The following is a 15,575-nucleotide window of genomic DNA, read 5'->3' as shown; positions in this document are numbered from 1 at the left end:
ATGTACTTTAATTGATTATCTTGTATGCCGCCTTGGGTCCCTTTTTGGTATAAAAATGAAAAGTGGCATTAAAATGAAATGCAATAAATAAATTAATGTATTTTAACAAATGTGGTGTGTGTGTTAATTGTTGTTCTTCCCTACCTCAATCCATGGGGAGAGGCAAGTAAGAAATAGTAATAATAGTAATAATAATAATAATAATGTAGTGTGATAAGGAAATACACCAGCATAGCCTGATCTTCAAGTCCTTCTACACTGATGTTTGTGAAAGCATGTCGGTACTGCAGCCAAAATGTGAGTTTGATTCTGCAGGGCTCCAGGTTACCTCAGCCTTCCATTCTTTCATGGATCGGTAAAATGAGTACCCAGCTTGTTGGAGGCACTTAGCTAACACATTGTAAACCACTTAGAGTGTGTTCAGCATTATAAAGCGGTATAAAAATGTAAGTGTTATTGCTACTGCTATAAAGCATGCAAAATTATTTAGAGCCAAGGTACAAACACAAATAGAACTAAAAGGGCAACATTGACCAGCTTACTAAGACACACCCTTTCAAAGTGTTTCTTCACCCGCCATGGAAACAAACTGTAAGAAAACAATCTAAATAGTCAGACATACAGTCCAAACTGGCAGAGGTGGGCTGAAAAGTGAAGCTGCTGCAATCGCTACAGGTTATGCTTTGCAGAAGAGTGACTTTGAAGAACAGAAATATAAGCCAGTGTGTCTCCTGCCATAGATGTGTTAAACTACAATGCCCATTTCCCCCAGCTATCTTGGCTAAAGAAACTGGCCAGAACTGGGGGGGGGGGGGGGAATCTAGGCTGGTCATTAAGCATTTGACAACCAGTAAGACTAAACTTTGTTTCTTTATAAACTTATCTCATCACCACCTTTAGTTTTCCTCATGACACAGCCATGATGCATTCTGGTCATGATACTGTCACCCCTGGGCATGGACATGGGTAGCGTGTCCCTGTTAGTGCTCTTGGACATCTCAGCGGCTTTCGATACCATTGACCATGGTATCCTTCTGGAACGCCTGAGAGAGTTAGGAATCGGGGGCACTGCGCTCCAGTGGTTCCATTCCTACCTTTCGGGCAGATTCCAGATGGTGCAGCTGGGGGACAAATGCTCCGACAAGAGGGCGCTTACATCTGGTGTCCCTCAGGGAGCTATTCTGTCCCTCATGCTATTTAACATTTACGTGAAACCACTGGGAGAGATTATCCGGAGGCACGGGGCGCGGTGTTATCAGTACACTGATGACACCCAAATAGTCTTCTCTGTGTCTCCGACTGATGCAGTGACCAGGGATGGCATCTCTCCTCTTGATGCCTGTCTAGACTCGGTAATGGGCTGGATAAGGGAAAACAGACTCAGACTGAATCCAGAGAAAACGGAAGTGCTCGTGATAGGTTCCCCCGGTCCGGGATTGGAGGTTTGTCCACCTGTCCTGAACGGGGTCACGCTCCCCTTGAAGGACTCTGTTCGCAGTCTGGGGGTGCTCCTGGACTCGTCGCTCCACCTTATATCTCAGGTGGATGCGACGGTCAGGAGCACCTGTTTTCAACTTCGGTTGATACACCAGCTGCGACCCTTCCTGGGCTGGAGGGACCTTGAAACGGTGGTACACGCTCTGGTAACCTCTTGTTTGGATTTCTGTAATGCGCTCTACATGGGGCAACCCTTGTACCATACCTGGAAGCTACAGTTGGTTCAAAATATGGCAGCTAGAGTGGTCACTGGATCTTCCAGGGCCACCCATATAACACCGATACTAAAAGATCTCCATTGGCTGCCCATCCGCTTCCGAGCGCAATACAAGGTGTTGGTTATTACCTACAAAGCCCTGAATGGCTTGGGCCCAGGGTACTTGGAGAACCGCCTCTCCCCATATAATCCGCCCCGCACACTCAGATCCGCTGGGAAGCATTTGTTGACAGTCCCAGATTCTAAATACGCCACAACATCGCGTAGAGCCTATTCCATATCGGCTCCTTTGCTCTGGAACGCGCTTCCCAGTGAGCTCCGCTCGGCCACCTCCCTTGAGCGGTTCAGGAAGGAATTAAAAACCTTCCTGTTCCAAACAGCTTTCCCCTAACTTTTTCCCTTTGTAGCCTCCTTCCTCCCCCTCACCATTATTATCCTTGCTGTAAACATCTTATGCTAGTTGGATATTGCTATTGTGATTTTAATGTATAATTATTGTTATTGTGTATTGTGCTTTTTACTCTGTAACTGTTATTGTTGTAACCCACCTTGATCTACGAAAGGCAGGCTATAAATAAATATTTTATTTATTATTTTTATAAAAGCCTCAGACAGTAAAAATATCTTTAAAAAATTGAATCCCAAACTAAAGCACTTTCTTTCAATAAAAGTTATTTATTTCGTAATAGTATAGGAGCAGAAATGAAAAAAGAAGTACTACTTATACACTTAGTATTTGTCCAAATAGTTGGGTTCCAATCAACATTTTTTTTACATACATTATCCCCCATTTCACTACAAACCAACATATTTAAAAGTCCTGTCTATTAATAATACTAATAATAGGAATTAAAGAAGCATTCAGAAGTCTTTAAGAGCTTATCTGAAGATGCATACAACCAATATCTAAAATGGTTTTTGAACAGCTGATGGAAATTGAGTATTTGCTTTTAATTTTAACTCAAATTTGCCTTTCATTTTAACTCAGACTTTGGCAGGTCAGGGGAGAAAACAGTGGCCAGAAACTACCACCATACACAGTGAGAAACTATGAAAACACACTAATGCTTATTTAAAGCAAGGCAGTGCTTGATCTAAAGGGCTTTGAGTCGTTTGATGAAAATTTCAGTGACACAATTTACCATCAAATTTTATTAATGTCAAGGAGGGCCTGGAAAAGCAGCCTGTGGGGATGAGTTGCCCCACCATATTTTAACTGCACATAACAAAGATGACCTGCCATTCAGGACACCATTAATTCAATTCCCTAGTTTCACCATAAAGTGAAAAAAAATTGAGGTTGTTGACCATGTTGAGAGCTACAAGAACATAGTATTTCCTGTAACTGGAGGTCAGGTAAGCAACAATAAAATCTCCTAGATGCCACTCTGTCCCACTTTCCAGCTCAAATGAAGCAACTTAAATATTAATATCATCTGCTACCTGAGATGAACTGTACACATGGGTCATGATCAAGATCATCCTCCACAGGTTGACTCACACCTCCCTCAAGTGCCAAATGTACTTGTACACTGTGCCAAGTTACTAACAAGGGAGTTTTTAGGTTGTTTATTTATTTTTAAAAATATTGACATTGACAAGAGAGGCTTACAGTCTCACTCCCTCTCAAATATACATAGTATTCCTTATTCAAATGTTGCTAAGAAGCGCTAACATATAATTTTCATCTCTGAGTTAGGATATTTTCATTTACATGCCCATAATACAGTTATTAAGAGCTCTTCTTAAGTCACAGAGATGCTCAGAAATGGCATGAGCTTGAGAATTTGGAGCTGTAAACATTTAATGAAGCACCTTTCACTTTTTTAATTTCAAAGTAGCAATAATTTCTCTCTGGCCTGTTACAGACAGCCAAAATAAAGCTGCTTCGAGTCACAGTGGAGGTATGGTGTTTCAATGATGCATGCGTCCTAAGAGTCCAGAAGCCACACCAAAGCCACACTCCAGTCCTTAGGGATGGAGCGTGGCTTTGGTGCAACTTCTGGACTCTTAAGACACATGCATCACTGAAACACCATACCTCCACTGTGACTCGAAGCAGCTTTATTTTGGCTGTCTGTAACAGGCCCCTGTCTCCTTAGCAGTGCAGATGCTAGGAAGAGGCTATAGCCAGTATAAGAATTCGTATAATCTTCTAATTCTGAGGAGCCAACAAACATAATACATCTTAAGAAGAAACTGAAAATCACTTTGAAGTGGTGGCTACTCCATGTGCAGACTAGAATGTTTGTTTATCACTTGGCCTGATCATTTGGAGGATTTTCACTCCAGTGACTGCTAGGAGTGTGAACTGATAGCCATACTAGTCTTATCTATGGGGATAATGAATTTGAATGTAAGTGAATGTGTCACATCATACAAGGGAAGCAAGAAAATGACCCAGTTCCTTCCTAATTTCTTCCAAGGATATGACAACACATGTGTTCATCATCAGTGCCAGTAAATTAATGTGCTGTGGTATTATGCAACAGCTGCAGGGTTTGGCTAAAATCCCATCCCTCTGTAGGACAGATGCATCCTGAACACAGAATTGCAGTTCCTGAGTTTGGAGTGTGGGAGGGAAATCCCTGGCCCATGAGCCTATTATGGCTCACAGGATCCTCAACCTGACCTGGTTGCCCACTGGAAGGAAACAAGGCAAGAGGAAGGTGAAGTGAAGCCAAGAGGAACTCCAGAGACAGGAGCCACCTTTATTCCCTCCCTGCCTACCCCACAGGTAGGATCAAAGCCCTAGTTTAATGAACCTAGATTTACTTCCCTAATGACAGTTACTGTGATATCAGGGCCTGGCCCAGGCCTCTAAAATCAGGGATATAGCAACACTCCTAACAGAAGGGGCCTGGCAGCATCCTCTAACATCATTTGATGGAGTGGATTTGACATGACATAGCAACATAAATTACAGAAAGAATGAGAGTTGGCATACCTTTGAAAACTTCTCAATCTTATAACCTCCCTCCATAACAAACACTGTTGTCATGTTGTATCCAGTCTGGTTTCCATGTCCTCTGGGCCACCATGTTTCCAGTGTCACATCCTTTTCCCCACCACAAGGAAAAGAAAGAAATATGATATAAAGATAAAAGATCAGCTAAGATTATATTGTTTTAATTGTTCCCTTTAAACAAACTATATAATTTATTTTGGACTGTAGCAATGTGTTTGCTCATGTAAAATAAATGTTGGTGTGCAGTTTTATCTATTTATCTGATCATAATTAAGAATGCACAAACATCCAAAACAGAGAGATCAATATTAAGCATTCAGTACGTGAATATTTCACAAACAACAAATGTGGAGGAAACAGGTAAACAATATAATTGTAATGCTAGTTACTGATGCATGATTACATAGCTCAACCAGTAATGTTCCACCTTTCATTGTTTGGAATTACGTTGTGCAGTTATTATGCAAATACCAATGAATTCTGAGTACACAGAGAATGAAACATTATTAAAATGTACCTTCCACTATGCTAAGTAAAAGATAGAATAGCTTTAGAAGCAAAGGCACTGCTGGAGTATATTGATTGGCTGTTAGTGATGTCATATCCCTGCTCAACCATTTACTATTTCTTAGGTGGAAAACACTAAATGCACTCAATTTTGGGAGGGGAAAATGGGGATTTCACATTTTTGGAGGGCTAGAATCAGCTCACACAGTTTCAGCTTTGTAATGCTGCCCAGGGATTAGTTCTGCTGCCTCAAATAATACATTTGCTTATAGTTTAAAACACAGAACATGACCCAGCAACATAAATTACAGATGCAGATGGGTCTTTGATGTATAAAAGTGCACCCCTGAGTCCTTTGTTATACAAATATGGCATCAGAGAGCAGGCAAGCTGGAAGTGAAAAAAGGTGAGTATACAGCCCAGCACTTAATGCTGGTAAACAGTTCTGAGTTTGTTCTCTTGAAAAGAAGAGGAGCATTCCAGCTCTATGGATTACCAGGTTAACTGGTCTGTCCCACTGCCTCTGCATTTCCCCCTTCAAAATTAGTATTTAGTAAATGACATTAAAACAAACACTGCTGTTGCTCCCACCACAACCGCTACCACTGCACAATGTGAGGCTGAATTCCACCTTTCCATTTGCTAAGTGACTGCAGCAAACAAGAAATAAAGCACCTACTTTGCTCTAATATTTATAATGACTCTTTGGCAGCTAAGACACCTATAACTTCTGGACCCAGACTTTTCCTTGACAGATGACCCTCCTCCCAGGGATTGGGAAATTATCTAATTTTGGACTCTATTTCCCAGAATTCCCTCAACAAACATGGTCAGTAGCAATGTTGGGGAATTCTGGAAGTGGAATGTTTTTTAGTGTTGTTGGCCCAAAGTATGCTAGAGGAATCCAAAGAATATATTTAACATTATTAACATCACAATGATTAAGGGACTGCTTTTTCTCAAAAGAAATATTTTTTTTATTAATATCTGTCTTTGTGTTACATTTTTACATTAGTTCTCTAGGATGTTTTTAATTTTTTTTTCACATGCTTCTCAGTAATGCAGATGTTTTCACACTTGTGAATATTGTTGTCAAGGGAAAAGACTGTGGGACCTATCTGTATTCAAGCCCCATTCAGAGAACCGGTAATCCATGTCCATGTGATCATTTCTTTGGGGACCTCACACCACTCCACCACAAGTTCATTTATATATCCCTATAAGCAATCTAAAATCAGAAACAGTGTGGTATAATGCTTTGAGGACTGTCATTACGGCATTCAATTACAACCTTGGAAACAACACTTAGTAATAAAGCTCTCTGGTTGAATTTACTTGCGTACTATCTCTCAGGTTAACCCCCTTCACAAGTCTGATTCAAGTGTAAAATGATTGGGGAGAAGAGCAAGAATGCATAGCACTTTGAGATCCTTAATGGAAGATTAGGATAAACAAAAAAAACCAAAACAATAGCACTTCTTTTAAACTGCAATAAACTATTCTGTTATTTAAGTCATAGTACAGTCAGTGCAAGATAAGCAGTCATAAGCTAGAGATCTGTGACACCATCAAGGAGGCTGTAAAATCTAAGCAGAGATTTTTGCATCCCCCACCAAAACATCCCTAAGAAGACAGGACAATTACCAAGCAAAGTAAAATATGCACTGCAATCTACTGATGATAAAAGCATCAACAGATTCATAGTATGTTCAATCTGACTTTGTCATCCATAGTGAGAAGTTTGTCAAGGCAACCAAAGAGTGTGAAGATGGTAGGGTAGTGTGAAAGTTCTGATTCTTCTTTCTTACTTGTATCATCACCTTTCAAGTCCAGCTGGATGAGCATGTGACTCTTAATCGCAGGAGCATGGGTTAAAGCCCCACATTGGACACGCTTGTACCGCTATACTACACTGAATGTAAAATATCTCATCCAGTGGCTGAAGCTAATCAGCTCTGGGCTTGATTATTCCTTGGATGGAAGGCCACCTTACTAAGGATCTTCAAAGAGGGCTATGAAAGAATCCTGTCTGATACCATGGAGAACCAGTCAGTCACAGCTGACAGTACTTGGATACACAGTCCAATGTTCTAACTCAGTAAAATGTGGCTCCCAGTGCTCTCTTCTCTCTGTCTCACCATCATCACAAGCACAGTTGACGGGGACGCGACAGAGCCTTCTCGGTGGCTGCCCCTAGACTCTGGAATGCCCTGCCCAGGGATATCAGAATGGCTCCCTCCTTGTTGGCCTTTTGCCGGCAGGTTAAAACTTTCTTATGCAGGCAGGGTTTTTAAAACAATGTCCTTAAAGGACTAGGGTGTTGTATCATTTTAAGTGTTTTAAAATTTTATCTTTTAAACTGTATTTTTATCATTTTAATAAGTAATCTATTTTAATATTCCTTACAACTTAATTCTGTTTTAATGTATCACTTTTCTATGTTTTTCACTGTATTGTTTTTAAATGTTGTGAAGCCGCTCTTAGTCCAGTTCTGGGAAAAGAGCGGGATACAAATAAATATAATAATAACAATAACAATAACAATAATAATAATAATTCCTAAGCTCAAACCATTGAGATACCAATGATCACTGAGACAGGATATAATTAAGTCAAAGTTAAGCACATCAGTGGAAGGGACAGAAATACATGTTTAATTCTCCCAGTGAAAAAACACAGAATATAATAACACTTAATCTTTCCGGATTGTGATAAAGTGTATTTGGCGATGCTGGTTGGGGGATTGTGGGGCTTGAAGTTACACTCTTAGTACATTTTTTGTGGATTGGCAGCCTTTGTTGCTTTTTTGGCATAGACAAATACTTTGCACTGACTCCCATGCAAAAGGGGAAAGCACTGTAGTCAGCAGGACTGAGCCTCACCTTACTCATGTTTACGAGCAGCACAATGTGGTCTTCCCCAGGATGAAGCTTCATAGTGAATGTTTGCTGTGTCTGCAGCTCAGGAATGCTCACTTTCACAAGACCAGAAACTGGCTTTGAGCTGACAACATCAAAATCCGACTCTATTTCAAGACTCCACTGCTGAGTATTTCGTGCTAGACAGAAACAAAAATAAGAAAGATTTCTTGGCAATGGTGGGAGACAGCGCTTATTTGCCATATACACCTTTATTAATATGCAAACTAAAATGAAAAAGACAATAATACTGGGTAAAGTTGAAGACAGTAGGAAATGAGAAAGATCACATTATAGATGGATTGACTCAATACATGAATGTACAGCCCTGAGTTTGCAAGACCTGAGAAGAATTAATAACAAGAGTCAGTAACCTGGAGGTCTCTCATTCAAAGAGTTACCATACATTCAAGCCAATCTGCTAGCATATTACAACCAGAAGAGCTAGAATGGCACATCCCCAATGGAAGGATATGAGCACAAAGCCCTGCATGGCTGTGATGTCTGTGGGCTCACCATGGGGAGGCAGCTGGTTCTTGAAACTTAATCTATTCCGCCTATTTGATATGCTTTGTGAGGAGATAAAAGTTTTTATTTTTGTTATTTTTTATAAAAGGTGATTTATGACCTTCAATCCTTCTTTCAAAAAAGAGTGAGATGTAAATACACTAGAAGCCACTAATATAGTTGCAAACATTTTCTTTACCATCACTGCAATATATGGAGACCCTGCAGCTGTATCTGCCAGGATTGTAAGGCATGCTAACATCTTCCTATATTAGCCATATTTTTTAAGACAGTTTGGAACCGCTCAACCTAGAACTGAAATATACAGTAGAGTCTCGGTTAACTGACCTTCGGTTAACCTACACTCCGGATTATCCGACGTCCCATGCTTCTTCGTGAGAAGAAGCATGGGACGTCGGATTGGGGACAAAAGTCCCTCGGCTCGCCTCCCCTTACGGCCAGAAGTCCCGCCCCTTTCCCCTCTGCGGCCTCCCTGATTGGTTGGGAGGCTGGGAAGGGGCGGGACTTTCGGCTGCCTACAAGCCCCAGAGGGCTTTGTGTCCAGACGTCCCGCCCCTTCCCACCCTCCCAACCAATTAGGGAGGCCGCCGAGGGGAAAGGGGCAGGACTGCCAGCCACGAGGCTCACTGGGGCTTGCAGTCCCGCCCCCTTCCCGCGGCTGCCTGGCAGCCCCGGGGAGAAGAGGAGGAGGCAGCCCCCAGCGTCCCTCCCCGTGGGTGGCTGCACCCGCGGGAAGGAAGGGAGGAGGAGGAGGCGGCCCCCACCCGTCCTTTCCTCCCCACGGTTGCTGCACCTGCGGGAAGGAAGGGAGAAGGAGGAGGCGGCCCCCACCCGTCCTTTCCTCCCTGGGGGTGCTGCACCCGCGGGAAGGAAGGGAGAAGGAGGAGGCGGCCCCCACCCGTCCTTTCCTCCCTGCGGGTGCTGCACCCGCGGGAAAGAAGAGGGAGGAGGGGGAGGAGGCGGCCCCGCCCCCATCTCCTTCTCTCCGCAGGTGCCTGCGCCAGTGCAGGCACTTGCAGGGAGAAGGGAAAGGAGGGAACCCCGTCCCCTTCCCTTTTCCCCGTGCGGTGCCTGCTCCAGCACCAGCACCTGCGGGGAGAAGGGGAGGGGGGAAAGTCTGGATTATCCGACATATTCGGTTATCCAACTACAAGCCGGTCCCGTTTATGTCGGATAATCAAGACTCTACTGTACATGCAGAAGAAACATGTTTTGACCTTTTGGTTTGAAGATTTGAAATTTTCACCAGAGTTGGTCACAGGGACTCTTTTACTACAATAACCAAGCAGCCACTACTGCACCAATGAGGAATGATTTGTTACCCCACTATCTTTTGCTGTCCAACATTCCAGCAAAGGGAACAGCTGGGTATGGGAACTTAAGGTAGGCTTCTTAAGGATGTCTACTCCAGTTTTATGAAAGCTGTTGTGCTCAGCAGCTGCTTGGCAGAGCCATCTGTGTTTCCATGGGGTGCATGGAAGGATATTCAAACGTGATATTTTGGCATATGCACTGTAAATGCATGGCTAATGAAATTCATGGGGTCACCATAAGTCAACAGGTGACTTGAAAGAACATATATAAATAATATTTCTTATTTGGGGTCAGATCACTGTTCAGACAAACTTTGGCTAGACACTTTCCACCACATGTTACAGGAAATAATTTAGGACAGCAAAGCTTAGGAGAAACTACAGAGATATTATCATTTCTAAAAAATAATTTTCTCCATCTGTTACATTTATTTTTATTCAATCTATTATGAATACAGCTGGTTTTTGGAAGAGCAGAGAAGAAAGGTCATGATTCCTGGACAGCACAGGCAGTTCTGCATATTGAACAATGCTACATTCAAACAAAATGTGTGAAATTCTTATCCACCATTGGCCTATGAAGTGGGTGGAATTAGACAGAGGGAATTAACTGAACCCATTGTGTCTGGATTTGGTGAGGCCTATGGCTGTTTCTCTTTGGCCACTCAAGTATGCTGGAGTTATCAGCATGCTAATAACTAGCAAGGAAAGTCCCATGTGATATTACATACAGTCCTCCAGCTCAGAGAATGACACATTCAAAGAAAAGTGTTTGTTCGGCCCTCCTACTATGCATGAATAAACTACCTGTCTCTTGCCAAAGCTTCACTAATCATCTCCTCTGCAAACAATAGGCAAATCCTATGTGTCAGTATATGCAGGAAGCAAGATTGTTTTTTTTTTATTGCCCAAGTGGAGGTGCACTGCTTTAATACAGAGGGCAGAAATGTGTGTGCTTTCCCCCACAATAAATGCAACACAGTAATAAGATGGACAACAAAGACATCCACTGCTCTTTGGCTTCTTCTTAACTGTAGTGTTGTTGTTTGTTGTTGTTGTTGTTATTATTATTATTATTATTATTATTAACCTTTATTTATGAATAAATGTGTGCCTTCAAGTCATTTCTGATTTATGGTGACCCTAAGGCAACCCTATCATGGAGTTTTCTTGGCAAGATTTGTTCAAATTAGTTTTGCTCTGAGGCTGGCAGAGTGTGACTTGTTCAGGGTCACCCACTGGCTCGCCATGGATGAGCAGGGACTCAAATCCTGGTCTCCCAAAACCCTAGTCTAACACTGAAACCACTACATCACACTGGTTCTCCCCCTTATATACCATGCAGGTTTAATTTCTCCACCTCAGCCCAAATCATTCATGCAATGAAATAATTATACGTGAGATGACAGAGCACTGAGGAGATAGAATGGACCTACACTTCTACATACCACATAGTGACTAGTGGCTTCCATCTTAGTATGACAGTGGATCATTTCCATGTTTTCCTCCAGATTTTAAGAAAGCTATCCAAGGTACTGAACCTATTTTTTAGGACAGGGTTTAAAGTCTGAATTGAAATGTACAGCGGATTCATGGCACACTGACAAGGAAGTTACCAGCTGCCACTGACATGCTGCAGATGGACAATCACTTTTTTTTTTTGGGGGGGGGGGTAAAACAGAAAGCTAGAATAAGCTGGCAAAGGTCCTGGGGAAATTTTTGTCTTCCTCATGTTTCCTGCCAGATGGGAGAGGTAGGGAAGAACGCAAGGTATAGATATAAGATGCTTAATTATGTCCCTCAATATCCATGATTTATAAGTGGGAAGCACGGCAAAGAACTGTCAGAAAAATATTTAGGCAGAGGTGAGGGGGGAAAAACCATCCTCAGAGGCAAACCCCCCTGCTTACATGATTAACAATTGTGCAAGACAGACAGCAGAACTGTAACAACAAGCATCCCACTGCCCCATTATCATGTTCCCCCTCAAGTCATATGCTAAGGGAATGTCTGCAAAAGCATACAAAGACTCTCCCCATGCTCTGGAGAATATTATACAAATCAACAATTAACATTCGCATTGGGAGCACCCTATGACAGAGATATGTCACACAAGGATTTTTTATGCTAATAAAAAGTACAGCAAGCTGTGTGGATCAGCCCAATACATATTATTTTTTAAAAAAATACATTGGGTCACCTGGATAAAAACATGGAACAATGCAAAATGATATGAGAGTTGCGTGACAAATGTAAAGATCTGGTCGTTCATTATCCTAAGTTCGACACCCACCCCACCCCATTCTTTTCTTCGGTAACTCAGCTCACTGTTTAGTCTATGCTCCATAAAACGCCCCTAGCTGACTGAACAGAAAATGTATCTGACTGCATACCTGTCTACCAACAGCTGGTCTTGCAAGGCTACATACTGTGGGCCTTATGACTCTGTTGTGGCATTTCATGGAAATTCCAGCTACATTAATTTGGGCAGAGGGTTGGAGCTATTTGCAGAAGATTTAAAGAGGGATTTCTTTCCATTATTATCCATATACAAGGCAGAGACTACAAAAGTAACTTTTCTGGACTATAACTTATTTTATACTCCAAGACAATATGACTCTTTTGGATTATGATTCCGAGAATCCCCTGGCCAAAAAAGCCATTGGTTAAGAGCTGTAGATCAAAGAAAAAACTTTTCTGATTTCTGAAACAAGTGGTCTGATTTGGCCATTTTTAAGACATGACCCACTTAGAATTAAGCACTTTTAAGACTCATTGACTTCAACATGAGAGATTAAACATGCACTTTAACATTAAAATTACTGGGATTTAAAATTTCTTAAATTTGGATTATGTCATTTTTAGCTGGCCACTCTGCCTGCTTTTCAAACTCTGCAGTGCCTGTTTTAGAAATACAGAAGGAAAATCATGGATGTGACGACAAATTTTTTTGCAGGAAAGGTACTCAAGCCTCTGGTGTGTCCTCCTTTCTAAAGAAATGAAATAAGAGGAAGAGACATTTAACTGCCATCAATTGGCAGCTGGTGTTTTCCATGTCAATAGCACAGTAAATCTAATCTAGGTTGCAATGTAAACTGTAAGGAAGTTGTCCAAGATATAGGGCCTATTTTAATAATAGGTTTCAGTGCCTCAAACAGATCTGACATGTAAGCCACCAGGGTTCCCATCTCTACTTAGAACATGGCTAAGCATTCTGCTACGACCTCACTTTAGAAGGCTCTCTTATACAAACTTAAATCTTTGGTCCATCTATCTACATTAAGGGTAGGCTATTTCCAAATGGCCACATTGGACCCTCCCCCATTCCTGCCCACCAACCCACTAGGGTTCTCATTTCCTCTGTCAAGTGTCTTCAAGCTGCTGCAGTTATCAAAGAAATTCAAAAGTGACTACTGCCATTCTGTATGACACAGGAGGGTCCTCAATTGTCCTCTTGCATCACTACATTCCACAGACTCTTTACCCCAGAGTGTCATCTCCTAAGAACAGGAAAGAGGAAAGAGATTTCCTTCACAGCACTGCAAAATTGAGCAGCACAATTTTGGTGGCAGCACTCACAACTGCAGCCAACAGGGGGCATCAGGCACCTTAAACCAGCCAGGAGGGCCCGCACGGAGAAGCAGGGAGGGCAGCGCGGGGAGGCAGGGAGAGCGGCGCAGGGCTTCCCCCTTTGCCTCCTCTGCCCCAGGCCACGCGGCCCTCCTCTTCCTCCTCCGCACGGAGGAGGAGGGCAGCGCGGTCAAGCGGCCCAAGAGGCGGCGGCGGCGGCAGGACAGCGGCCCGTGGGCCGGCGGTTGCCAACCCCTAGTCTATACTGACTAGAAGTGGTCCTATAATATTTTAAACAAAGGTCTTTCTAACCCCTTCTCAGAGATGTCAAGGGACTAATCTTGAAACCTTTTGCTTGTAAAGTATGTGTTCTACCAATGATCTATGGCCGTTGGCATTTCAGTCTTGGAAATCCAGTCTTTCCTGGAGCGGTAAGGGTCTCTGGGGTGGTCTCAGAAGTAAATATCTTTCTGCTTCAGATTAAAACTACAACTACCTGGTTCATATTAACAGTTGATTCATACAGCCTTGCACTTCCAGCAACCTTTGTTTCCAACCTGAGTTTAGAACATTTCCATGATATGCATACCTTATCATTACTTTATTATGAGTGGAGATCAGAAAGACCTATACTGAACAAGTGGAGACCAAGAAAGGGTTTTTGTGAGAAGATGACCTCACAAATGGGAGGGGAAGCTTTTCTAGGAATAAGGACAACATAACAGAGGGCACAAAGTGTGAGGATACTTGATATACAGTATAAGACTGAAAAGGTATATTAAGTGCAAACTAAGGGAAAATGCCCAGTCTGAGCGTATTTGATATTACTGAAGCTAAATGGGCATAGGCTTGAGCAATTGCCTGGACATGACTACTGGATGACTTTCGTATGAAAAGGATCTAATATATTAAAAATGTAATTATAAATTAAAATGTGGAGCACATATATTCAGCAAGAGAAAGGTACTGAGCTTTAGAGCAGGAGTGGGAAACAAATAGCCATCTATATTATATTGGATTACAATTTGCATGATCCCCCACCAACAGCTGTGCTTATTAGGACTAATGGAACTTGCAGCCCAACAAAAACTAAAGGACAACAAATACTTCACCTCCACTTTAAAATTTATAACTCATAGCCTTCATGACAAGAAGCCAGTAGAGAGATGAAAGGAAAAGAATTATGCAATCAAAGTAGGAACAGAGAACAATATATTTTGCAGTGGATTTCTAGCCTAGCTGCTGAGAAGAGATGATGCTCTTCTGATATCTGCTGGAGTTAAAACACTGCAGTTTATCTATGGCAGTTACTTGTGGACTATAATTCCTGCAATCCCAAGGCAGAATGCCAATGGAGATGGTGGGCACTATAATCTCAATGAATCTCAAAGGTGACAGAAGACTATGGTTATATTTTTTAAAAAAGAGTATTAGTTTTCCCTCAGAATAAAAATATATCATTTTTCCAGATTCACCCTAGGTTTAAAGCAGTAAGACTTACCATAGTGAGGAGTCACAGAGAAATAAACCAGATGACAAAGATTATATGCTTCAATTCTAACATCCTTCCAAATTCCCTGAGTGGGGAAAGAGGGACCCCAGTCCCAACTAAAAGAACACTGCTCCTGCAATTAATTAGACACAGACATAAGAAGTTCAGGTCACTTCATTTAAGGGTTAACTTGCAGTGGACGTGTAGATATCAACAGAGTTTAAGCATGCAAACTAAAAAGATTTATCCATCTCACCACATCACCAAAGAAACAGCAAAAATAAACATAATAAAGCAACAAAAAGTAACAATAAAAACTCTTAGCTATATATCAGAAAGAAATATGTATGTGAAGTCAGTCCTCAAAACATGTAGCACTCCCACACAAAAGTTTTTCAAATTTTCTATACTCAGGAAACCTACTCTGCCCTGACTTGTCATCTGCTGAGGAAAAGCACACCATCTGGCATGGAGCTCCTATGAGCTAAATGAGATTCTGAGGCCTAAATCCAATTGCTACTTCCAACCAGAATAAAGAATCTACTACTAAAAAAATTAACTACTG

General features: G+C 41.9%; 1 protein-coding gene across 1 annotated transcript in view; it reads right to left on the bottom strand.

Annotated features, from left to right (window-relative positions):
• Nucleotides 1-15,575, bottom strand: part of MANBA (mannosidase beta) — a 69,729-nt gene that overhangs the window by 32,047 nt on the left and 22,107 nt on the right. Inside the window, exons 5-7 of the mRNA XM_089526054.1 lie at nucleotides 15,020-15,143; nucleotides 8,072-8,247; nucleotides 4,662-4,772 (exon numbers count right to left, since the gene is read on the bottom strand). Of these exons, the coding sequence (XP_089382180.1) occupies nucleotides 4,662-4,772; nucleotides 8,072-8,247; nucleotides 15,020-15,143 (411 nt within the window). The remainder of the gene's footprint in view (nucleotides 1-4,661; nucleotides 4,773-8,071; nucleotides 8,248-15,019; nucleotides 15,144-15,575) is intronic.

Source organism: Sceloporus occidentalis, unplaced genomic scaffold, assembly GCF_023333645.1.
Source record: "Sceloporus occidentalis isolate IW3139 unplaced genomic scaffold, rSceOcc1.0.p SCAF_5, whole genome shotgun sequence".
In the NCBI taxonomy this organism is placed as follows: Eukaryota; Metazoa; Chordata; class Lepidosauria; order Squamata; family Phrynosomatidae; genus Sceloporus; species Sceloporus occidentalis.
Note: the sequence above shows the minus strand (reverse complement) of the source record. Positions and strands in the feature narration are given on the sequence as shown.